This window comes from Mytilus trossulus, chromosome 7 (assembly GCF_036588685.1).
Source record: "Mytilus trossulus isolate FHL-02 chromosome 7, PNRI_Mtr1.1.1.hap1, whole genome shotgun sequence".
NCBI classification, from domain to species: domain Eukaryota; kingdom Metazoa; phylum Mollusca; class Bivalvia; order Mytilida; family Mytilidae; genus Mytilus; species Mytilus trossulus.
This window is the reverse complement of record NC_086379.1, coordinates 14,185,600-14,213,022: the sequence shown is the minus strand read 5'-3', so window position 1 is coordinate 14,213,022 and position 27,423 is coordinate 14,185,600. Positions and strand designations below refer to the sequence as shown.

Here is a 27,423-nt window from a genome sequence, read left to right as displayed (position 1 = left end):
TATTTTATTGGGGATAAAATTGCAAAAGAAATAAGTTTGAGTCTTTGTACTGTTGGAAAACAAGAACAGGTTGAATAGGTCGTATGAATAATTAATGTATTACACCTTATGTAAGAATCCGGGGTTTTGATTGGTTGATAGCCAGTGTATTTTTCACCAATTTACTGTTATCAAATGAATATCGTTCATTTTGAACGCCGCCGGGGTATTTGCTAAAAGGATATGCACTTTTTACCCTCTCTGCCGTGGTATTTGCCAAAAAATACTCTATCCGACTGGACGCTTGTAACTTCACGATCATCAATGCGTTTTAGTACATTAACATTCGGTGTAATTAAACAGATACATCTTGTTATTGAGGGGTATTTGCGAAAAATACCCCTCCTTAACATGATATATCTGTTCAATTATTTCGGAAATTTCAAAGTATTCATGAGAAAAAGTGATATCATGTCAGTGACTGAATATGACATAAAAATATACGATCATCGCACGCAGTCGAAATGCGCGAGTGCCTTGTTAATACTGCACTCGTTCTATTTGAGAAGCCAAAATGCGTTAACTGTATATATCTTTTGTAAAAAATAGTCACTGGTCCGATATTACTTTTCCTCATGAACATTTAAATAGAAGTTGCCGAAATTATTTTTTTTATAATTATTCATACGACCTCTTCGACCTTTTCTTGTTTCCAATGTACACAACGATGCGTGGAATGACTCAAACTTGTTTCTTTTACAATTTTTGGAAAAAAAAAATATTTCACTTGTTCTAGTATTTTTCTTTACAACCTATGAATAATGATGTTTTATGCTTATCGCTGATTTTTTAGTCCATATTCGAACGAATTCGTTCACCATCGATTTCTGTTTTCAACAGGAAATGTAGATTTCATCGTGTTGTGTGTTTCTCCGCCTGCATGATACATTTTTGTATAATTACATTAGATGTAAGTTTCATTATAATACGTTATTCTGATTGGCTAACATGTTATTCCGTAAACAATTGCATCAGACAATAACATTTAGCATGCATGATGACACGAGGTCCCACAAAAAAGTGCACAGGTGAATTAAATAAAACAGGAAAAAAATCGTGTTTTCATGATTTGAGCTAAAAAAAATGTAATTATAAGTATTGAATACTTCTTTTTGAAACTTTATAGGGTTGTAAAAGCGTTGACCGTGCGTACATTTTTAGAATGAAGCGCTTCCGCGCTTCATACAAAATGTACTTCGGTCAACGCTTTTACCACCCAATAAATTTACAAAAAGAAGCATTCAATTCTTAAATGAAGCCTTATTAAAGGTTTTTTTTCACAATATTTTAATAAAATAAATAACATTAACACATTAAATAACAATTTATAGAGTATACAGACAATAATAGTGCATTCATTTGACTTGACATATCAACGATATAAGGATTCGGCCCGAAACGGGGGAAAGGCTCGAGAGAGCCTCGCATTTCACCATTACTAAGCCTCATCCTTATATCGTTGATAGATCTATATCAAGTCAATGCACTATTATTGTCTATATGTGTGTTTGCATGCAATTAATATGTTTTATCATAATTTTATATCTGTCTATTCTTTAAACAAATTGGGATGTTTTCTTGGAGTCAAAAATATTTCGTAGAAACTTTTGTTGAAGATCCAATATTCACTGATTGTAGTCACGATGAAATATCTGAAAACAATAAGTGACTTTAGTATACTTTTTCAAAACGTTTACTAAATGCATGTATGTTTGAGCGCTCGCAAACATGTTATAACGGAAAACATTCTGTATAATGTTATGCCTCTTCCATGCACATTTAAAGACCAAATTCAGTGGTGTATACATGTACCAGATTTGTATACTTAATCATTCAGATTGTTTTGTTAATAAATCAGGATGTAAGTTCATTCTTTTGAATAAAATTGTACAGTTTTCATTTTTTTCTAGCATGCTATATGTTTGAGGTTGTTTTGAAATGGTAAAAGACCATTTGCTGACCTATTATACTGTGCTTACATCAGGCTTCCGATGGATTTTGTTCTCATTGAAAATCTTACGATATTCACTTACGTTTATGGCACATCTTCTTTCATTTTATAGAATCTTTCTTAAATCTTGGTTATAAACAGTATAATATGGGGTTTTTTTTCTGGATTTTGATTTGCATGCTCTCTCCCTATTTTGAATATATTCTATCTGTGCAAATCAATTCTGATATTTGTATTGCATAATTTTCAGTGGTTCGTGCTCTTATCAAAACATCTACAAGTCTAGTAAACTCAACTCAAACTCTACCGAGCACTTACTCGAATGTTTTCTCAAACTCTTAACTACTCTGACTTGACTCGAATGCGAAATATAATTCGAACTTAACTCAAGCTCGAACTATAATTCGAACTCACCTAAAGCTCGAACTATAATTCGATGTTTGTAGATGAACACCTCCTAAAAGATATAACTGTATGACAGAGGTCTGAACAAAGTTTTAGAGTTGAAGTGAACTCAGAACAATAATAATCAGGGGGGATCCAGCCATTTAAAAAAGGGGGTCCCAACCCAGGATAAAGGGGATTCTTACTATATGTCCCCATTCAAATGCATTGATCGGCCAAAATAAGGGAGGAAAGGGGACCCCCCCCCCCCCCCCCCCCGCCGTGATCCTCCTATGGCATTCTACAAAAGATGTCTATGTATGGTGTGTACATCACAATATATTTTAAAAAAGTATCATGATATATAATGTGATTTTAACCTGTAAAAAATCAAAAAGTCGAATATGTGGATGAAATAGAGCGCAGGGATTTGCACTTTTGTTCTGTAACATAACAGCACACTTGCGCTGAAAAATATGGACATATACGCTTTAATATTTTATACAACGGAACCGATAAACTTGACCTTTGCACTTTTTACCTACGAAAAATACAAAATTCAAGGAATGATATTGACATTTTTTTTCCTAAAGCTTACATGTATCTATACAGACCACAATATCCGATTTTTTGTTATTCAAGTAAAATATGATAAAACGAAATATAGTAGACTAATTAGGCCGATAACAAGGATGTTTTAGGGCGGGTTATTCGGGGTCATGACTTTCAATGAGTGACGTAGAAGTAAGCTTTTAAAATTATTCAATTTTCTATGTAACATGTATTTTTACAAAATCTTCACAAATATAAACTTGTACTTTAAATCATAAGTGTTATGTAAGGAAACAACTATATGCAATATGTACACTTTAACAACTTCTACTTCATACTACATCCGTATCCATCATGAAATGGTTTATAAAAGAAACACCCTCATCTACGACTGAACTTCATCTATCTCCATATAGAATAGTTTCACAAGAGAATTATTATAACTAATCAGAGGTAAGATTTAATTTTTTTTTTTTATTTGTTGATTTCTTTAATTATATCATTTCTTTTATTTATTTATCTGAGAACACGTGTATTTTTTCAACTGTGATATGGAAGAACTCAATCTAATCAATTACATTCATTGTCTCAGCGCTGTTTTTTTTAAAATACTCGTGGTATATTAATAACTGTCGACAAACGATTTTCCACTTCACATCTTTCACAAAAACGAATATATTAAATACCACAACCCTCCCCACAAAGACACATGGTCGTTATCTACCACCGAGAACATGAACGCGATCATTAGGCTAAAATCCTTTCTTTGTCTTGTTGGTATTTTTTTTTAAGTAACTTAAGTATCAGAGCCTAGATGACCGAATAGTCGAAGTAGTCCACCTACTGTACTGTATCACTAGTCGATCTGTCAACACTGAGGCTGTCAATTCCAACCTTACACGTGGCATGTGCAAAGATCGGTGGCTACCTCCTCGTAATCCGGCTCCCTTCATCAATACGACTTTAACACCACAATAGAGCCAAAAGTGCAGAACGTGGCGTTAAGAGCAGCAGTAAATAAATCATTAAATTCCGTCAATATGAAAAACAATGATATAAGGACTGCACAGTCTTTATTGCTAATAATGTGGTATATTTGTTTTACTTATTGTGAAAGGCGGTATAAAGGTGATCTATAATTTTTATTTTTTTGTTTCATTTTGTCTCTGGCGGAGAGGTGTCTCATTGTCAATCATAACAATTTTTTATACACAAGCACAATGATGTAACATGCAAAAACTATATAATTTCACAATTCGTCCTGTAATAAACGAACAAAAAACATATCGTATAGTAAGAAATGAATATCGTGGACAAAATGTAAATTAATTGAAATAGAAACAACGGCTTTGTTTAATCTTATAAAATGATATTTTTAGACAAATTAATGTCCTTCCTCAAATATAAATGATGTTTTAGACAATGTCCTTCCTTAAATACTATAAATCGTTTTCCCCCACGCCACATTAACTTGACGAATCGTGATGAAACGTATTAGGAAGTTTGCGTTATAATTACACCACATGGGCAATACTAGTTATTTTTGGGTTACTATGTTTAATTTGGGTGAGGGTTTATGTATGTTGTTGGGTTGCAGATCCTTTTATCAACATTTATTTTTTTAATTAGAAGTACATGTATAACGCCGCTATAAGTATTTACTTGTACAGAAAAATAATCGACATTACCAGGCGTATATTTTTTACAAACCTTTCAGAACTTAATGACCATTTTGTACTTTTTGGCCTCTTAACCTTTTTTTTTTTTAATTTTAGCCGTTCATTGATTAGTCTTTTATAGACGAAACGCATAATCCATGACATACAGTTTTTTTCTCTATGAATATGACTTAACTGTCGGATCAGATTAAAAATAAATGGATGGCAAAATCGAGGACAAAAATCATTGAAAACATTTAAATTACATTCGATAAATAACTTTAATTGGTTCTTCTATACTTTTACTTAGAATTTAACGGTTCTTTTATCATTCTAATTGGGTGTAAAATTGTTGACCGAAGCATTTTGTACATGTATGAAGCGAGCAAGATCAACGCCTGTACACTCCAAAAGAATTAAAAAAAGAAGCATTTCATTTTTATGAAAGCTTGTTTTTTCTGTAACCATAATATTGAAAGTTTTATACTGTAACTACATGTAGTTGTGTTTTTTTTTAAACTAAATATAGTTACACAGTTTTATTTTGTGCAATGTCAATTTCGCCATGGAACACTTTTTCCACAAGCAGGCGTCCATTAAGGGATGAAAATAAATTTAACATTTGTTTTACAATTCAAAAAGCTACAAATGTATCAAGGTATTAAGTTAAGTTGCAGTATTAAAACAATATTAGGTCAATGTCATAAAAATATACACTTGTTTGTACTCGACGCAAAATTGGGGGAATGACTCGGTAGAATCAGATTGGGGTCGTGTTGTTTATTCTTTAGTTTTCTATGTTGTGTCATGTGTACTATTGTTTTTCTATTTGTCTTTTTCATTTTTAGCCATGGCGTTGTCAGTTTGTTTTAGATTTATAAGTTTGACTGTCCCTTTGGTATCTTGCGTCCCTCTTTTATCTCGCCCTTCCCCAGTTTCTCATGATCAGCCTCATACAAAAAGTTTATATTGTCCTGACATTGACTTTATTGTATATATATATATTAAGCTTTTCATTTGTTTTTCCAATGCATTAATTCTACATTCAATTTGTCACGGTTCGCACGTAGGGTACATTTTGTAGAAGCTGCTGTAAAAGTGTTGTATTCTATAAGGTTCCAATTCTTCTTTTTTTTTAACCTCATACATATTTTAAAAGTGTACAAGAGGAAAATACACTAGTAAACATTACATGTATAAACATAAATGATGGCAGGCGAGACTGAAAAAATAAAGAGAAGATACAGTAAAATCGAATATTATGATATAATCATGTTTACATACACTAGAAAAAGCGTTGTCCGAAGTACATTTTGCATGAAGCTATGTCAATGCTTTTACACCCTATGAAATTATTTTACATGCTTTATATGTTTCGCTACATTCATGAAAACACGATAACTATCAAGTTTATAAACTTTATTGTGGAGACGTGTGTCATCTTGAATGTTGCATTTCATATTGAAATGAATGTTAATTTTAGAAAGACTCGAGATTGCTGTTAGCCGAGCAAAATAACGTATCATAATTAAACATACATCTTATTTAATCAATTCAGTATAATTATACTAACGATTATATTTCTTTGTGAAAAGCCAGTCAAGGTCGTTAAACACTTCCATATACATTTTTGTGAAACTGGTTACAGGTATATAAATACAAATCTACCTTTTTGTATAAATAGTAATATAAAACCAAAATGGTTATAACGCTAAAATAAATGTATTTTTTAATGTTTACCTTTTTAAGTATAAAAATTCTTTAAAGCAAGTATTCCTGAAAATATCTTGTTCCTGTTTTTTATTAGAAAATTGACAAAAATGTCGTATGTTTATCTTTAAACAAAATTTCCTTATTTCTACGTCCCTTTGTGTAACTCTGTATAATGTTATCTACCTTTAAATAATAAATTAAAATTCAAACCTTTAAAAGTTTAAAGTGACCTGTATACTGTATAAGGATAAAGTCAACAACAATATACCAATTCAAGTATGCAATGAATCTGTTTAAATTACTTCCGGGTGTACATATTGTTCATAAGGATGTGATGGATTCTTCAACTCCTGGGTGGATATATCTTGTTTTAACATGGGGTAAGGTTTATCTAATAGCTATTGATGATAATAAGTGTGAGATAGATTATAAATAATCTTTCGAATTTGTAGATGAGAAACGTAAATTCATGTGGGGTATCTTATCTTGAATTTGTAGATCGAAAACGTACATGCATGTACCTGGGTGATCTTATTCTTTACTATTTAAGGGTAAATTGTAATTGTGGAAATGTTGTACGTTTGGAATTCATGTACACAATTATGTGGAGTTTATTTATGATGATTAGTTTGCATAGGGTGCCTGTTCATATAACACATTATCGTTTAGTTATAAAATTAGTTTGAAATGAAATAAATACTATAATATATATTAATTTGTTTATTAAAGTGTCACATACTGATTGCCATAAAACATATACATATAAAACTGATGTTATATAGTTACTTTTCCTAATTATATTAAATTAGAAATATGATAATGTTGATTTCGCTGAAAACAATAACACATTTTTTGTTCTCGAAGGAGCAAAGAATGTAGAAATATAGTTGTTATATTAATACCATTATATAGTATAATTGTTCATAATAATAAGATTTGAAAACTATATTAATCTAAATGTATATGTACATTCTCTTAGGAGGATCGACTATATATTGGCAGCACTACCCGGATTAATCCGGTAGAGTTATGCACGTACGGGAACATTATTATAATCTTTATAATGTGTTTTCTGTATATATATAACTGTTTGTAGGGATCATTCGTATCTTCATAAAATTTCTTTGAATAATGAGGAATAGTGTATCATATCTAATTTAATCAGATTTATATTTATAACCATATGGGAAGTACTCTTTGGAGGTTTGAGAGGGGACGCCAAACTAGAAACAGTTATTGAATATATTATAATCAATCCTATTTGCAAATGTTTGTTTGCCATCCCCGCCCCTTTTCCCTCACATTTTGAACAGAAATGATACAATTACATATTTATAAACATCATATACTTGGGATTACTAAGTCTAGATCATCACTCTTCTGATGATGAGCGGGAATATCATTCAGCAGTTTATTTTTCATTACTATATTATCTTTTTTGGAATGGTTTACATTTGTCATTTTGAGCCGAATATGTGGTGTGGGCTTTGCTCGTCGTTGAAGGCCGAACGGTGACCTATTGTTGTTAATTTCTGTGTCAGTTGGTCTCTTACGGAGAGTTGTCTCATTGGCAATCATACCACATCTTCTTTCTTATATCCTATCTTTGAAGTTCTTATTTCCATCTTCTTTGTCATGTTTTGTTAGCAGAACATAGTAATTGTATTTAGTGTTTACCATTTGTTCACCAATTATATTCTGCTATTTATATACCGATTATCGTTTGGTATATGTCAATTTATATACCGATTATCGTTTGGTATAATTTTTATGTCATTTATATACCGATTATCGTTTGGTATATGTCTATTTATATACCGATTATCGTTTGGTATATATCTATTTATATACCGATTATCGTTTGGTATATGTCTATTTATATACCGATTATCGTTTGGTATATGTCGTTTGGTATATTGTTCATAATAATAAGATTTGAAAACTATATTAATCTAAATGTATATGTACATTCTCTTAGGAGGATCGACTATACATTGGCAGCACTACCAGGATTAATCCGGTAGAGTTATGCACGTACGGGAACATTATTATAATCTTTTTAATGTGTTTTCTGTATATATATAACTGTTTGTAGGGATCATTCGTATCTTCATAAAATTTCTTTGAATAATGAGGAATAGTGTATCATATCTAATTTAATCAGATTTATATTTATAACCATATGGGAAGTACTCTTTGGAGGTTTGAGAGGGGACGCCAAACTAGAAACAGTTATTAAATATATTATAATCAATCCTATTTGCAAATGTTTGTTTGCCATCCCCGCGCCTTTTCCCTCACATTTTGAACAGAAATGATACAATTACATATTTATAAACATCATATACTTCTTGGGATTACTAAGTCTAGATCATCACTCTTCTGATGATGAGCGGGAATATCATTCAGCAGTTTATTTTTCATTACTATATTATCTTTTTTGGAATGGTTTACATTTGTCATTTCGAGCCGAATATGTGGTGTGGGCTTTGCTCGTCGTTGAAGGCCGAACGGTGACCTATTGTTGTTAATTTCTGTGTCAGTTGGTCTCTTGTGGAGAGTTGTCTCATTGGCAATCATACCACATCTTCTTTCTTATATCCTATCTTTGAAGTTCTTATTTCCATCTTCTTTGTCATATTTTGTTAGCAGAACATAGTAATTGTATTTAGTGTTTACAATTTGTTCACCAATTATATTCTGCTATTTATATACCGATTATCGTTTGGTATATGTCAATTTATATACCGATTATCGTTTGGTATAATTTTTATGTCATTTATATACCGATTATCGTTTGGTATATGTCTATTTATATACCGATTATCGTTTGGTATATGTCTATTTATATACCGATTATCGTTTGGTATATGTCTATTTCTATACCGATTATCGTTTGGTATATGTCTATTTATATACCGATTATCGTTTGGTTTATGTCATTTTTTTATGTACTTCCCCTTTTTGAATTTACCAAGAAGTTCGGTATTTTACTTATTTTTTGTTACTTTAACGTAGTTGTATGTACTTGATTGAAATTACTGATTTTTGTAACACTAAAAAATGTATGGATTCAATGGTCTTTCAAATTCTTTCTTATGGAGATCTATTATAAATGACAATGAGACAAAATATGCTTCACAGAATATATACATGTATCCCAGTACAAAATGTACCACCTTCAACATCGAGAAAAACTATACCACATAGTAAGTATTAACTATTCCTGGATGACCAAACATAAAGTAGGAAGACCAACTGCCTCAGATTGTTTTATGACGAAAACAATAATAAAAATTTCTTTGAAAAATGAAGAATAGTGTATTATATCTAATTTAATCAGATTCATATTTATAACCATTTATAACCGGGGATTTCTCGCTACATTGAAGACCTGTTGGTGACCTTCTGCTGTAGTTTTTTTTCTACGGTCGGGTTGTTGTGTCTTTGACACATTCCCGATTTTTATTCTCAATTTTAATGCAGAAAGCAAACGCTGACCGCTGTTTTGAAGCGGTTTGCACTCTTTTCAAACTAGAATATAGCGGTGTTTTAAATCAAACAAACTGTAAAATCAGTTGACAATTGGATATACACAAAAAGTCGTTATTATAGACATAACAAGTGACAAGATCATGTTATGAACTGCATGCGTCCGAAGCGCTTATCTATATTTACCTGCAGGAAGAATAATCAAAGCCGCAAATTAGAAGGCCAAGGATGCATTAGAACCAAAACAGGGGCGGATTCAGCCATTTTAAAAGAGGGGGGAGGGTCTAACCCAGGACAAAGGGGGGGGGGGGTTCCAACTACATGTCCCCATTCAAATGCATTGATCTTCCAAAAAAGGGGGGTTCCAACCCCCCCCCCCCCCCCCAGTTCTGGATCCGCACCTGCAAAACAGTTAGAGATTTAAAATATTTTACAATGACGTAAAAGGACGAAAGACACAAAGTAGCAATACAATGATATAAACAGTTACTGAATGTTATTTTGATGTAAATCTTAAATGATAAACATGTATAAATAATTATACCTTCCCTAATCTGTTCATATTATAATTATATGTTGAACGTTTACGTGAGGATTAGCGCTATAAAACCAGGTTTAATCCACCGTTTTCTATGTACCAAGTCAGGAATATGACAGTTCTTGTCCATTCGCTTTTGATGTTAATTGATTTTCCCATGTGATTATGGACTTTCCGAATTGACTTTCTGCTAAGTTCAGTATTTTTGTGGTATTACTTTTTACACGGAAATCAACTCTGTTATACTCTGGATATATAGCGTGGTTTTTGGGGGGGGGGGGGGCACAAAACATGTTTAACCGCGCCAAACTGTAGCGCCTATCCCAAGCCAGGAGCCACTAGCCTATGTTAGTCTTTTATTGTTTTTTAATTTAAGTTCATTTATATATTTTGGAGTTAAGTTGCTGTCCCTTTTCACTGTACTAGAACACATTTCATTTAGGGCACAGCTGATGCCAAATGAAAATTCCGCATCTGGAGGTTGCCAACCTCCAGATGCGAGATTTTTCGATGCATTGCAGACCCATTCCATGGTGGCTTTCGACTGTTATCTGCTCTTTGTTCGAGTTGTTGTGTCTTGACATACTTTCCATATTTCAATTCCCAATTTTATATTACAGTTGTTGTTCAATCTCAACAAAGCCATAACAACGAAATCATTGACGATATGATTTGCTTTATACAAGACTCTTATCTCTGCAATTTGTGTGCTCGATTTTGTCATCTGTGTAGTTGTTTACTGCACAGTTCCGAACTGATGAAGCACATCATTTATAGGAATTTCTACAGCTTGTTCTCAATATATTGCACTTTGTTGTATCATAGACAAGTAAGAAGATGTTGTACGAGTGCCAATGAGACAACTTACCATCTTAGTCACAATATGTAAAAGAAAACCTTTATAGGCCAAAGCACGACCTTCAATTCGTCCAGTTTTGGGGAGAAGTGGACGCTCACAAGCTTAAATGGTTTAACCCTGCCAAATTTTAACCAAGCAATTGAGCCTGTTGTCCAGTGACTGTTACTAGTTGCCGGCCGTCTTTATCGTGTTTTGTGAATGATCTTAAAGGTTTTACTGAATTTAGGTCGCTTATCTGCGTTCTCTTCTCTAGTTAATTCTTTAGTGTTTTTTTTTAATAAATTTGAAAAATTGGTTGCTTATAAATTATGGTCAGTCTTTCTTGCCTATACTTCATAGAAATTGTCAAACTGACTTAACCTAATTGACATGAATTATGTATGGACTTTAACAGCTTCCTTCAAGGTAATGGTGAAGCATCTTCAGTGACTTGTATTCGTTTACATCCTTGTTGTTATACGCCCGTCGTCTTTTAGACGGGACGTATTATGGTATACCGTTGTCCGTCCGTCTGTCCGTCGTACCGTCCATCAGTCCGTTAGTCAGTCCGTCCGTCGTCCAGACTTCGGACAATAACTCAAAAACACCTTCACCAATTTCCATGAAACTTGAGTGAATTGTTTATTTTTATTGACGTAAGCTCCCTTTCGTTTTTTTTAAATTTCAGATTTTAAGTTTTGGATTTATGGGGCTTTATTTATAAAAAAAGGGGGGGACTTTTAACACTTCGCATAATAACTCAAAAAGGCTTTCACCAATGTCCATGAAACTTTGGTGAATTATTTATATCTATTGATGTAAGCTCCCTTTCAATTTTTATAAATTTCAGATTGTAAGTTTTGGATTTATGGGGCTTTATTCATAAAAAAAGGGGGATTTTTAACACTTCGGACAATAACTCAAAAAGGCTTTCACTAATGTCCATGAAACTTTGGTGAATTATTTATATCTATTGATGTAAGCTCCCTTTCAATTTTTATAAATTTCAGATTGTAAGTTTTGGATTTATGGGGCTTTATTCATAAAAAAAGGGGGATTTTTAACACTACGGACAATAACTCAAGAAGGCTTTCACTAATGTCCATGAAACTTTGGTGAATTGTTTATATCTATTGATGTAAGCTCCCTTTCAATTTTTATAAATTTCAGATTTTACATTTCCGTGTTATGAATTTTTATGCTTAAAAAAGGAAGGAATATCCAATTTTGGGACAATTATAACTAACACTTTCAGAATTTTTTATGCAACTTTGATAAATTGTTTATATCTATTGACCTTAATAGTGCCAATTTTTTTGTGCATTTTTATTTATTATTTGGGAGGGGGGGGGGGGTGACAGGGCTCACACTATTTCTAGTTGATCATTTAAATTCATTTAAAGCATAAAAGACAAGTTAAAAGAGCAACGGGCGTATCATGCGCTAAAGCGCAGCTCTTTCTTGAATCTGTTGTCATATGGATAGTAGTTTCGTTGGCATTATCATATCTCTCATTGTCTTTATTATTGTTACAGTACCTTATAAGGTTCTAAACTTAACAATACACATTATTAAAGTCATTCAATTTGACAACTATTAAAAATGTTTATGTGTATTCAAGTAATGCATGCATGAATTCAGTAACAAAAGATGCAACATTTAAAGATAACTGTGTTAATGACATATAAAAGTCTTTGGTGTGTTTTTACCTGATTTATTTATTTAAACAACTTTTTCGGGTGGGAGGGGTCAACCTAATTGCATGGTGTGAACAGGATCAAAGACGATATACATTATAGTTATGTTCCATCTAATATAGCTAATTGCCTTCAACTTCTACAAATAAATCAGCTGTTTTTATATATGTACTTGAAAGTAAAAAATATACATATGGCAAAGTCGGGTAATCTTTGTTAATAATAAACACTAGCATAATAAATTTTAAAAGGTGTAACTGTGACACCTAAAGAACACTTAAATAAGAGTGTGCCGACCACGAAGTTATATAATGTATCGAAGGCGTATACGTCCGTTTTAAAGTATTTTTAAGTATAACTTCTTTATATTTATACACACTCTAAGCGGAATGAGGAAGTTAGTGAACGATGTGTGTATTTGCTTATATTTCATGGTGTCATTGTTGAAGTTTAAATAGTTATATATCTAAAATATCTACATTAAGAGTGCGATAATCTTTCAATAAATGTTTAGCTGTTTATCTTTATTTTTTTTCTTTTCTTTTACGGTTTATTTTTAATCGTAACAAAATAGGGAAATAATTAGTAAATGTTTCAACCCATGTTTGATAGTGCTGTTAAATCAATGTATAATTACAATTCATTGATGTCTATAGTTCTGTCGTCCTAGAAATAATAATAAAAAAAATAATCATAAAATCTTGTTTAACCGCTGGATTCTCCTGTCAGTTTAAACGTGTTTATCTTGTTATTTTTACAGACAGTTTTGATGGTGTACTGTGAGGCCAGTTGTATTATAAAAGGTTAACTGCAATTTACTGGCCTTGTTTCATCAAAATATTTAGCAAGAGAAGAGACATACATTATACACAAAATAATTTCAACGATTTTCAAAGTAGCTTTTTAGAAGAAATTATTTGATCTGAGATACGTTTTCCCATTGTTTTTCTTGGTTAGCTATCGAGGGTAATTTGTCCCCGATCCGTACAGTAATTACCGTCGAGATTTTCATTCCGGGCCGCGATATTTAACGTGATTTAACAGAGTTGCCGATCTCTGTGTGCATACATATATGTCTCTGGCATGAGCTGATGTCAATGTTCATTATAAGTTTCAATTAAGAGAGTTAATAATATACATGTATGTTGGAGAACTAGACTAAATCAATTCAAGGTAGAATTGTCAGGATAGTTCTAGGGTACAATTGTCTAAAACTGTTCTAGGTAGAACTGTCAAAATCAGTTCTAGTCGGCGTAGAACTGCGAACAGAACTGACCAAAATCAATTATAACCTTAGAACTAACTGCCAGCAGATCTGACTATATCAGTTATAAACGTAGAACTGTCAGCAGATTTGTTTAAAACTGTTCTATTCGTAGAATTGACCCAGCTTGTCAGGATTGTAGAACAGTTCTAAATGACGTTTCTGCAGTTAGAGCATATCACCGACCACCATTCCGCAGTGTTATTATCATCGTTGATAAAGCCACACGCAATTTTGTTTAATATACATGTATATTATATTCTTTTGACTTTTAAGAAAAATAGTTCTTAAAACTGTTCTCAGGATAAAACTGACTACAACAATTCTAGGATAGAACTGACTACATCAATTCTAGGATAGAACTGACTACATCAATTCTAGACGTAGAACTGTTCTAGTCGTAGAACCGTTCTAGCCGTAGAACTGTTCTAGCCATAGCACTGTTTTAGTCATTAACCTGTCTAAAATTGTTCTAGCAGGGTAGAACTGTCAGGATCAGGTGTAGGATGACAGTTCTTTATACTCTCTTAGAACAGTTCTCCTGACAAATTCTGACAGATTTGATGAGAGGTTAAAAGTAATCTTCACTGAATGTCATAATGTTGTTCCCAACTTTAGGACTACTTATAAGCTGTTCAAGGATAGTCTTAAGATCATTGTTACTTTTAGGATCACTTTATGATATCCTAGCATATTAATACACATGGCTGCCGTAATCATGCACTATACAAAAAAAGAAGATGTGGTATGATTGCCAATGAGACAACTATTCACATTAACAACTATAGGTCACCGTACGGCCTTCAACAATGAACAAAGCCCATACCGCATAGTCATCTATAAAAGGTCCGGATAAGACAATGTAAAACAATTTAAACGAGAAAACTAACGGCCTTATTTTAAAAAAAAATTGAACGAAAAACAAATTTGTAACACATAAACAAACGACAACCACTGAATTACAGGCTCCTGACTTGGGACAGGCACATACATAAATAATGTGGCGGGGTTAAACATGTTAGCGGGATTCTAACCCTCCCCCTAACCTGGGACAGTGGTATAACAGAACAACATAAGAACGAACTATAAAAATCAGTTGAAAAAGGCTTAACTCCTCAGAAAGACAAAACAAACAAGTGGACGTGGCCGGGTATTTATACATCCCGACACAAAAAGACAATGAACAGATCTGAGAGTACTCGTAGTTATCTGACAGCTAGTTCAAAGCCAAACAACTAATATAGTATATATGTTACAGTGAATTTGTATAATCAGTGATTATGTAGAATCCCTGAAATGTTCAGGGATTATGTAGAACCACTGGCTAGTTTAATGATTATGTAGAATCCCTGAAATTTTCAGAGATTATGTTTAATCACTAGAAAAAACGTCAGGGATTCTACATAATAACTGAAATGAAGAAATAGTTGTATTTATAAAGAAAGTTAATAAAAATAAAATAATTTATTCTATAAAATCACATAAAAACATCATAATAAAGTAACAAAATTATAACAATATATAGAAATGATAAACCCATTTTTTTTTAAAGTTAGGCACACCATATTAAGATGTTAAACACAATATATTAAAATAATATGCTTCACATCTGTTTTTACCACAGTATCCACATTTTAAAAATCCTTCTCCTGCGCATATCGAATTAGATTTCAACAACACGCCTAAGAGAAATAAAAAGTTCAGTAAACACATGCGAAGGTACACCCCCCCACAAAAAATAATAATGAAAAAAAAAATGAAAATTTGCAACCTTGAACTGGTTCGAGCAAGAAAGATAAAGATACCATTGTCTTGTGGTCAGGCAATATCCTTTTTTAGACCCTTTTTTTTTAAAGAATTGCCATTATGTTTTTTGGGTTTCCCTTTTTTTTTATCCTTTTGAATTGATATGAGAATATGCAAGCTTCCTCTTAAAGTTTGTTCTATTTTAATCCCAAGTTCTGCCTGTTTATCTTTACATTTAGATGCCTAAGTTCTCACAGTTTGAATTTCTTGCAAATTGTTCTTTGAACAAACAAACCACACAAAACAGTTGTTCCATAATCTACTTCACCATTTGCTTTACATGTATCACGTGGATTTACAAATAGAGCATGAATATCCATTTGAAGATGGCTTTTGATAAACAAACAATACATGTAAAGCTATAGTTATAAGGGACGGTTAATATTTTTGATTTTGAAGTCTTCAACTATATCTCTTAACCTTTTGTTGATTATATCTTTTAGATCATCCTATGTGTTTAAAAGCTAAATTATTTCATCTGGCAAGGAAAATGAAAAAAAAACTTAAAATTATAATTTGTCTATATTAATTTTGTTTATTAAACAAAGGACCATTAAATTATTCATAATCCCTGAAATCATATTAGGGAATTTGTAGAATAATTATTAAAATGTTCAGTGATTATGTAAAATCACTGGTTATTTTCAGGGATTATATATAATTACTAATGATTTTAGTGATTCTACATATTCCCTGAATAATCAGGGATTCTACATAATTCCTGATTATACAAATTCACTGTAACATATATATATATATAGTAACTACATGTATTTGAATTTCGGGGAGGGGGATAAGGGTAATTGATATGTGAAAACAATGCTTTGTTTCAAATTTAAATTTTTTTTCCCACTTATCACGATAATAGATAAAAGAAAAAATTGTCAAATTAATTTAATTGTAATAACATTGCAAAAATGACAATTGATTACAATCACCACTAAAGGAAATACCTTTGTATTCGTGCTATTATTATATTTTTCTTCCACTTAATTTTGTTCTTAAGATAGTGTCGTCTTTTTACAAAATGTTGCTTAGATAATAAACTCATCATAGATACCAGGACTAAATTTTGTATATACGCCAGACGCGCGTTTCGTCTACAAAAGACTCATTAGTGGCGCTCGAATCCGAAAAAGTTTAAAAGGGTAAATAAAGTACGAAGTTGAAGAGCATTGAGGACCAAAATTCCTAAAAGTTTTGCCAAATCCAGCTAAGGTAATCTATACCTGAAGTAGAAAATCCTTAGTGTTTCAAAAATTCTAAATTTTGTAAACAGTTAATTTGTAAATATAACCATATTATTAGATGAGCTTTTATGCGCTTTTCAATTTCATTTTTTTTTATTAAGCTCGTACAGATAATTTTGATAGTATAAATTATGAGAATAAACATCCAGTGTACATTTATCTGACTTCTTATACATCGAACACATTAACTTCTCTTCTTATGTTTTTTTTCAATTGTTTACAGTTAGTATTAATTACAGTTTTAGCTCAATTTAAAAATTTCGACTTGTGTGACATGTTAAAAAAATCAACAAAATGTTGTAAAACATAAGAAGAGAACACTTCAGTAACATAAACTGTCAATTTCAGAATAGATGGAAAATACAAAAGCTTCCTCTTCCTATACATTTTCGATTTTATTCTTATTTTTAGATAAAACCAACTGTTTCGAGACTGAATTGATTCAGTACACATTCGATTGTACTTAAAACAAGTAGTTTACACTGATATCAGTAACTTGAATCTATTTGTTTGTTGAAAACAATAGACAGGGGAAACTAAAATAATAATATTAAGAAGGCCTTCAACCTCTGTAACCGTCCAAGCTGACTGTGTGACAAAAAGAGAAGTAAAATTCCATAACTAGGAATGTTTAACGTGAAATATGAAAAAAAAATAATTGGTGAACGTGTTATAAAAATAGTGATTGTCCAAAGTGTTGATGACGGATGGACAGACGATGGAAGGGACGGACTAATAGACAAACAACTGTATACGACAATTTGTTCGTTAAGTGCCAGTCTTTGTAAGAATCAGGCAATTTAGGTAGAAATCAAAACATGGTCAGAAAAAACCCACCGAGCTAATCATGCTATTCAATACTAACTATCATCCTGAGTTAAAAATAATTGGTCTTTCGTTTGTGTGTGTCTGGTAATATTAAATAACATTGGTTAGAATGATAGCAAATTACAAAGTTATCTTCCCTTATTCGTTAATTTCTAGTGCATTTCAACCGAATTGTATCTTCTATTACCAGAACAGTAAACGGAAATGAATGTTATTTTTGTGCATAACTACATTTTATGAACTGAAATCAATGTCAAATTGGGTGGGTTTTTTTTGGTCATGTTTTCACCACTGCCTGATTCTTAAGCAGACTGGCACTTTAAAAATAGGAAAAAAGAAAGAAAAGGGTAATAAAGAAAAGTGAGGTGCTTAATTATGAAGAGGGAAAAATGGGCACAAAAATAAAAATAAAATATACAATAATAAAAAAAATAAATATAAGAAAAGACAAAATGGCCAAAAAATTAGACAATACAGAAATGAAAATTCCCTCTACTTTACATGATACATAGTATGTGTTTTAAAAAGTTACTCGACGAAGGCCGATGATTTTTCAAATGCATTATTGGCTCACCGATATTCATATCTCAACACATATATCAAAATATTAAGGATGTATTCTTCTGACATTTCAGTCTCGTTCAGTCTCGTTGAAATCTCGTTCTGGAATTATGTCTAAAACATGTGGTACAAGTGAAAAATATGAATGCATTTAAAAAATGTTATAATCAAACTCAACTATGTGAAAAAATTGGGTAAAAAAAAAACATCCTCTCCAATCATATTACTGTGTGCCTCGGTCGTAAATATTTGTTTTATAGGAAGGTGAAAGCGATCATGTTAACTTTTGATAATGTAGTTCCTGTTGAGAATCTTAAATTATCATCTAATAATCTTTATACGGAAACTTCGAAATGTTATCTTCTTTATGATCCATCGCTTTTATCTTTTTATTAATATTTTATCATCTCTAATTAAATTTAAGTTTTTATTGATGGTGAGCGTGGATACAAATATTTTGACTTTTCATCTGAAATATCCGAATGGTGCGTATCTATCTAAAATTACCCCAAAACTATAATTAATTAAAATTTGTTTTCTCATTAGTTTGTGTTTATGGAGTTACAAGCACACAGGGAGCTACGAATGCGACGACAACGAGCGTGACATCGACGTCAATACTCGCCACTACTACAACTCAACAGAACACAACTTTAAACGTAACCTCCACAACAACCAATCAAAATCTAACATCTGTAAATGCTACAGAAAATTCTACTTCAATCGATACTATCACCGTTTCAAACCCAAACGTAACAGATTCTAACATCACAAGAACTGATACAAATACAGTAATTATGGATACTACAATATCAATGATGCCCCATAACACAACAGCAAATGTCACGACAGAGGTTACCATACCTGTGAACTCAACCATGAAGGATGACAATGTGACTACCGTTATTAATGCAACAACTACCTTTATGCAAGACAATGTGACAACCTTCATTAATGCCACAACAACTCAAATCATAACCGGTTCTTCAAATGGTATGTATGATGTACAGTATACATAGGCATGTCGGTTATGATAATAAAGAACAGTTAAAAAATGCTAAATAAGGTTTTAACATTTATGTCACCCTTCATTGAATGTTGAAACGAGGGAGCGGAAAGGATATGATGTCTAAGGACAATTATTTTACTTCACAAAGGATACTACAATCATGACAATTGGAACTCTAAAAGTAGATTGATTGAAATTTCTAAATAAAACAAACACTGTGACATCAATAAATGCTTATCATGTACTAGATGAAGGTGGGAAAGGGACGAAAAAAAAAGAAAAACTCCTAAGTATCATAAAAGAATTAAACAATCTTAATGACAAAGGGAATACATATAGCCAATGCCAATCGGTTATACATGGTTGTGCAATAAGAAGGAATTAACTAAAAGCTCATCAATCTCAAGGTATTTCAAAATTGTCAAATACGAATAATCATATATGATAAACTTTGGTAACCATTTGAAACATCCTTCAAACGATCACTTTAGCAAGAATGGCCAACTAACTGAGCGTCATTTAAATTAGCGTTTTAACTGTTAAAATGAAGTTTCAAGATATTCCATTTAAGCATACTTTTCCTTGTAATTGACTTATTTAAAAAGGGGGATTTGATAGACAATGTTTAGTGTTCTTGTGTGTATTTATGCATCCCTTAGCTGTGTATTTGAACATCCCTGTCCATTCATGTGTATGCATACGTTCACTGAAACAAATCCTTTGGCTGTGAATCTATGCATGCGACAACTTAAAAATAATTATCAAATGCAATCAATATATATCTTATTATATATTTTTTTTTAAAGTTTCTAGTATTTGTTATTTTTTTTAAACCATCGATACAAGATAAAAAAAAAAACCAAATGAACCAGCCCATAGTGATTGTCACGTGGCTGGTATCTACCTTGTATTTTTGTATTTGGATCAGGAAATTTCAAATGTCGACTGGAGAGATTTCTGGCCTACATGTAAACAATTTTTTACCAACTTTATATCAGATTTTCTTTTATCTTGAAAACCATTAATTCTAGTATTTATATTGGATCGAGAAATTTGTATAAGTGGGTGCCCACTGACTGCCTAACACGTGTAAGGCCTGCTTCATGTTTCCCCTCGAAGTCCTCCCTAAATACGCATCTGACGTGTAAAGTATGGAAATCATTTGGATATCGTATCGGGTATAGTTTACACACACATACAAGGATGTTTGATTTGTGAAATTGTTACTGGAAATATATTTCAGTGATAAATTTATCTTATTCGATATGATTTTGATTACCGTTTTCATTATTTGTTTTTTCTTACGCAGACACAAAAATGATTAAACCGGAAGCATTGTCGTCAGAAATAGGTAATTATAGAATATTAATACAATTGTAATACTATCATGAAAATAACTCAAAATAACAGATTGCTTCATTGTTGTTAGTTTAATTTCAAAGTACATAACTATATTTCCCACATGCATGTTCAAAACGATAACAATTAAGTTATCATGCAATTATCATAAAATACATAAAGTAAGTCCTGTATTATGGATTAAGTTCCGAAATTTTAAATTTTGAAGAAAAAAAAATCACATCTACCTTGAAAGTGCAATAGTCCATTTTGTCCTGAAAAGAATCGAAACCTTTGTGTAAAAATGTGTAATAAGACAATTTGATTTATCAAATTTACCAATATTTTGTTAGAATTGTCTCTGAAAAAAGAAGCTCTTTATTGTAAAAAGAAAAAAATACAAAAAAGACGAATTCTATAGAACGCCCGCACTGTAGTAACTTTTTCACGGAGAGCTCTTTTTTATGATGAAATGTAATTCACTTTTTTGCTTCCACTTAAATTGATTAAATATATAATAAATTTGAAAGATAGATGTGAGATGATACATGTAGTATGGCAACATGAATTAATGTTCGGAGTTTAATTTGCACCTACAATGTAACAAAAAGTCAGGCATAATAAAGTATAATTTGGAATGAAAAAAGTTTTCTCAAATATTTGTCTGATATATATGAATGAAAAAAGATGATACTTCAATCATACAGCGACCAAAACAAAAACAGAAAGAAATGTAGCGATTGATATAGTATTACGTTGTAACAGTGAAATTTAATGATGAATCTGAACATAACCAGGAGAGAATGGACAAGTATTTTTCAATATTTTCCCCCAATTTTAATTTACTATTTCTTTGGACATTGTAGTCTATTTTAAAATATATATTAGACCATTATGTTTCTCAATTGAATTATTTCATATTTTAAATGTCGGGTCCTTTTATAGCCGACTATACAGTATGTTGCTTCATTGTTATAGACTGTACGATTTCCTATAATTACTAACAACCACTTTATTTTGACTTTGTTGGATCAAAGTCTTATTGGCAATCATACCTTTTTATATTCATATTTATCTATATTTCAGTAGCAAGCATAGCCGGTGCTGTGAGTGGTGTAGTTGTTGTTTGTTTGATTATCATAGCTATTATTTTGTGCAAGAAGAAGTAAGTATATACATATCCTTCACTTTTCAAACATTGCATAATCAATGGATGTAAGAAACGATAGATGCCATCCGACGTACATGTAGCTGTAGAAAATATTATGTTTAAATTGTTACAATAAACTTATTTTAGAATACAAAAAGAAATAATAAAGGAAGTAAATGTGTCTGCTGATGATACAACCGTTTCCAAGTAAAACGTGATCAACATCATTGAAAATTGTTAAAGCGAAATACTTTTATACTTCCAAACACCGACAAAAACAGTTTAAACTTGCGAACATATTCTTATTTTCAAGTTGATTGATATAGAGGATAAACACTAGCCTGAACCAATTAACAGACAATTTCGATTATGAAAATAAAAAGATATACTTCAAATTTCTTTCTTGTTCTTTATATCTATCAGCAGGTATATATTGTTCTAACGTTTACAGCCGATTTAATTGGGTGTGAAGGTAGAGGTAATACATTTGGTTAGATTGCTTGTTAGCTGATCTGTGATGTAATTATTAAGTCAGGTATACTAATCTCCTTTCGAAGAGGCCTATTCCAACAGATTAACAGATTGGTTATCCATCGGACTAGTCTACTCTTAAAGGAGGATAGTTTACCGTACCTAATAATGACTTCACGGTTCAGCTAGCAAGCAAGCTGACCAAAGATTTTACCTTTGCCTACAAACTTAATGACATCGGCTGTAAATTTTAAGTTTGATAGAAATGTTTTCCTTATATTTGTAGGACCGACAAATCTCTCGGTAAACGGTACGAGGTCAAAAGTAGAGCTTTTACAGAAAGTATGGCTTTTGCTGACAATCGTGAATCAAAGATGTCCAACAACGATCTTCAAAGAATATCAGATGGAAATCAAAACTATCATATGATTGATGAGGAGACATTCATGTCCAAAAGGAAGGACAATGGTAGTAGTGAAGACTTAATAAACAGGAAGCAGAACGGAGGCGACATAACTTCCGAAAAAGAAGAAAATGATAGTAGAGCTAGCGATTCCGGAATTGAAGTAAACCTAGACGAAAAAGTTGTAACTTTTAAGCCGAAAGCCTCAGCGAAAATTGAAGGAAATGATAAAAAACATGACGGAGACGTGGAGCACGTGTATACGAAGTCCGTAAAACGTGGTAAAAAAACGGAAAATGACAGCCCTTCCGTTGTTCATTATGAAACCAAGGACAAATCAAAACAGAACTTCGAAAATAGAGAGGTTATTGAAACAAATGAGAATGATAAGAAAAATGGCGATGAAGACATAGAAGACGACGATGAAGTCTACGCTAACGCTTATTCTGCACCTTTATCCGAGTCCATAAAAGCAGTAAACAATTTTAGTACTGAAAACAAGAAGGTTAAAGAATCAAAAGAAAGTGATAAAACAAATGGCGATGAAGATATACAAGACGATGATGAAGTCTACGTTAACGCTTATTCTGTTTCTACGTCAGATTCAATAAAACAAAAGAACAGATTTGGTACCGAAGATAAACACAAAATAGAACAGAACTCTGAAAATCTGAAGGTTGAAGAATCTAAGGAAAGTGAAAAGACAAATGGCGACGAAGGTATAGAAGACGACGATGAAGTATATGCGAACGCTTATTCGGCATCTTCATCAAATTCAATAAAAGCAGTAAGTAGCGAGTTATGTATTGAAGCACTCCGATCTGCAGTTGAGAAAAAAGACACTGAAGACGTATACGATTTTGCCGTACCCATTGAAGCCGACGAAAAGGACGTGGAAAAGACGAAAAATGAAACCGAGATTTCACTTGTAAATCTAAATATAGTAGCAGAAGATCACTACGAGGATTCCAAGGAAACTCCTATAAAATCAGAAACATTTTCTGAAGACGCCATTTATTATAACGAGCAAGAAGATGATGATGGTGATGTCATATATCATAATAATGAAATGGATAACAATACAACGACTCACGAAAACTCGGAAGATGATACTTACGACTGTGCGACGAGTACAATCTCACATGAGAAAACTTCTGATGACATATATGATTCAACCAAAGATAGTGATTACGATGTGACTCATCATGAAAGTGAGAAGAAAAGGTTTTTCATCCGACCGTCTACCGGTGACAATTATGACCACTGTGAATTACCTACTGAAAGGGAGGATTACGATTTAGTAGAGCTACCGGACAACTGCTAATATTTTATTTCATCACCTGATATAATAATTTTTCTTTGTTCTCTTCTTTTTCTACTTTCTCTTTGTGTATTTTCCTTCTTATGTTTTTTTTTTGTGAGAAAATGTATTACACCACTAAGACGTGTGGAACATCATGCGCCAATGATTTATGACGTCAGATTAAAAATAATTGATTGATTGTGTGCATCGACAATTTTATGGATTTCAACACTGGGTCATTGATCAACCCCCTCAAATTAAAAAGAATTGAATAAGCTTTTGGGGTCGAACATGCATCCTCATACTATGTTCAATTGTCTGATTTGTCAAAACTACATCCCTTCGCCATCGTATATGTTCTGAGCTGATAAAAACTTGTCAGTTTACCGTAATATTTGGTCGAACATGCATCCTCATACTATGTTCAATTGTCTGATTTGTCAAAACTACATCCCTTCGTCATCGTATATGTTCTGAGCTGATAAAAACTTGTCAGTTTACCGTAAGATTTGTTTGAAAGTAATATTAAATGCATTCCTACAACTTTTCACAGTTTTATAAAACTGTCTAATGCAGCGTTATCTATTGATTCTTTTTTTTGAACAGATAATAATAATAAAAAAAACAACGTTAAAAAACTTTCCTTCACCGCTATATGTAAGTTTCTATTTATTTAAGTAGTTAATAATATCATATAACATTTCAAGAGTATGTCATTTAATGTGATTCGATAGCTGCGGAACCGTAGCTCTTAGGTCCTTGTGTTATTTTTTGACTATTTGCGGACCATAGAGATACGGATTTTTCCTATTTCAAAACGTTCGGTATTGCGACACAGGTTCAGGTCGCACTTATTTCTCAAACATTTATTGTTTATAATCCATGCAAAGCTTTTCAATATATTTAGTTCGTTTCGTTAGATATTTTTCTAGGACATGATGTACCTATTTATGTTTGAATAGTCATTTCCTTAACACTATTATATAATTATTTCCATTTGTATACATTCTCCGCCTATTTTGTTCAGCTATATTGAATCTCGTCGTGACGTCACGAAAATAAAGAAACGATAATCCAAATATCCTCGATGTTGGAGGTGAGGAACGCCTACGAAAAACAAGAACAGATAACTCATGTAGAAAAACACGTGTAGGTTTGTTTACTTATTTCTAAGCGAGAATTGAGGACTTTCCAACATTTATCCATACGAAATATTTAAATACCTTGAAAGAATTACTATGTTCGTTAGGATTTAGCTTTAATAAAACGTACTTTCATTCAAAAAGTCATGAAAATTAAATAAATGACAACGTAAACAAAACAACACGTGTTTTCCTATAAATGTTATCTTTAATTGTTTTCGGAGGCGTCCTTCATCTGGCCCCTAAACAAATATATATACTGGTTCAGTGATAAAGATGCATATTGAGTGAAACAACCGGGTTTTACGGGTGAGACTTTTTACACCAATATACATTAAACATAATATGTTTGAATACTAATATTACTTTAGGTATTTCCAGGTTATTTTAAAACCAAAAATACTTTATTTTATAAATATATATTTGATTTTAAATCAGTTGTTTTCTCGTAACTTGTTAAAATTTTACCAATATACCCAAATATAAGATTGTTGAAACTGTTTTTGAGGTATATTGGGGTATGTTGTAGTATATTGGGGTAAAAAGTCACGCCAGGGTTTTATTATATATTTTTACCAAAGTATTCTATTTAAATTTTCATTGATTTGATTCTACTTTACACAATTTACACTTAGGTTGTTTCCCTTTGACAAGTGACAGGTCCAAGAACTCTGTTATTTCCTTGTGCATTTTTTTTTAGACAATGAATGAAAATCAACACAAAAAAAATCCTGCGCTTCATCAATGATATTATACAGTGTGGTGTACTACTTTCGGTACACACTATATCAACATTACAGAAAACATCATCAGCTTTAACTCATAATGACATGTTAAGAGGGTCCTATTAACTTCGTTTCTTCTTCTGACAGTTTCCGATATTCTAATTTCTAACCTTTTAAATCTGGACAAATCACTACTTAACTTAATCACCCACAACCCAAGTTGTCTTTCGGTGTAAATTGTATCCCCGAATTGCTAATTGACGAATAATACATATAGAAATAAATTTGGAAAGGCTATAAAAAAAACCATTGCAAGTATTTCACTGTCAACACAGGACTATATTTCTATGTGTTATATAAGCAACGAAAATCAAAGGACAATAACTGTGTTTCGAAGGATAGGTTGAAATTGGTAACCGAAATTAGTGTTATAAATAAAAAAATATCGATGACAGATAATTTATGTTTGAAAGTACAAAATGAAGTTAGCTTACTAAAATATAGATTAAATGTTATTAAACATGTTAACACAGCACACAGATAAAAGTGTTCTTAAAGGCCATACGGTGACCTATAGTTGTTAATTACTGTGGGTTTTTTAAATTTCTTGTTGGAGAGTTGTCTCATTTGCAATCATGCCACGTATTCTTTTTTATATTTACACTATTTTCTTCTTTGTCATTCATATTTGATATTTGAAAAATGTTTCACGTACGCGAATTTTAGATTTTATCAATATACACAAAATGACGTGGTGCTTAAAATACTTTAAAACAAAATTGGCTGCAGAGAAACTGTATATTTTAAATTTGAATATTTAATTGCAAACATATTTCTAACATTAAAGTTCATTCGTCAAAATGCAAAAAAATGCAGTTAAATTCAGTGGCCCAACATACATAACATTTTGCAGATCTGTTTTGCATTGCGAAATTTCACCAAAATTTACAGAGGCCGTCGTTATATGTAATATAATTAATCAATGTGACATTCCCATCATATAGAGCTGTACATATGTTATCGACTGGTTCGTACACATCTCTTGCTTTCCAATTTTTGCCATTAAACTTTTCTGATGATATTATATTCAGAAATAAAACATTTCGGACTCATAAAATCTTTGATGTATTGTTTTCATTTTTGTTCATATACCTTAGTCTGCGACACGAGGACCATACATGCAGTATTCTCAAATTTTGCATTTATGTTTATTTGTTGTATGTTGTAACATTATATATTTTGATTACATTTATTAAATTGTAAATATCAATAAATGAAAGTTTGTCTCCTTGAGACTGTAAGCGCTCCGCA

General features: G+C 31.9%; 2 protein-coding genes across 3 annotated transcripts in view; one reads left to right on the top strand and one right to left on the bottom strand.

The window, feature by feature from the left end:
- Positions 1–7,934, bottom strand: part of LOC134726181 (transmembrane protein 26-like) — a 14,730-nt gene extending 6,796 nt beyond the window's left edge. Inside the window, exon 1 of the mRNA XM_063590581.1 lies at positions 7,878–7,934. Coding sequence (XP_063446651.1) covers positions 7,878–7,934 — 57 coding nt within the window. The remainder of the gene's footprint in view (positions 1–7,877) is intronic.
- LOC134724665 (protein PFC0760c-like) lies at positions 3,211–27,423 on the top strand. Of its 2 annotated transcripts, none has more exons than XM_063587824.1 (5): positions 3,211–3,379; positions 19,118–19,564; positions 20,890–20,931; positions 22,008–22,083; positions 22,826–27,423. In XM_063587824.1, the coding sequence occupies exons 2-5, from the start codon at positions 19,369–19,371 to the stop codon at positions 24,264–24,266; spliced, it is 1,755 nt and encodes a 584-aa protein (XP_063443894.1). In that variant the 5' UTR covers positions 3,211–3,379; positions 19,118–19,368; the 3' UTR covers positions 24,267–27,423. The 2 variants fall into 2 exon arrangements, with proteins under 2 accessions (XP_063443894.1, XP_063443893.1); XM_063587823.1 differs by having other exon boundaries at positions 3,212–3,379; positions 22,005–22,083.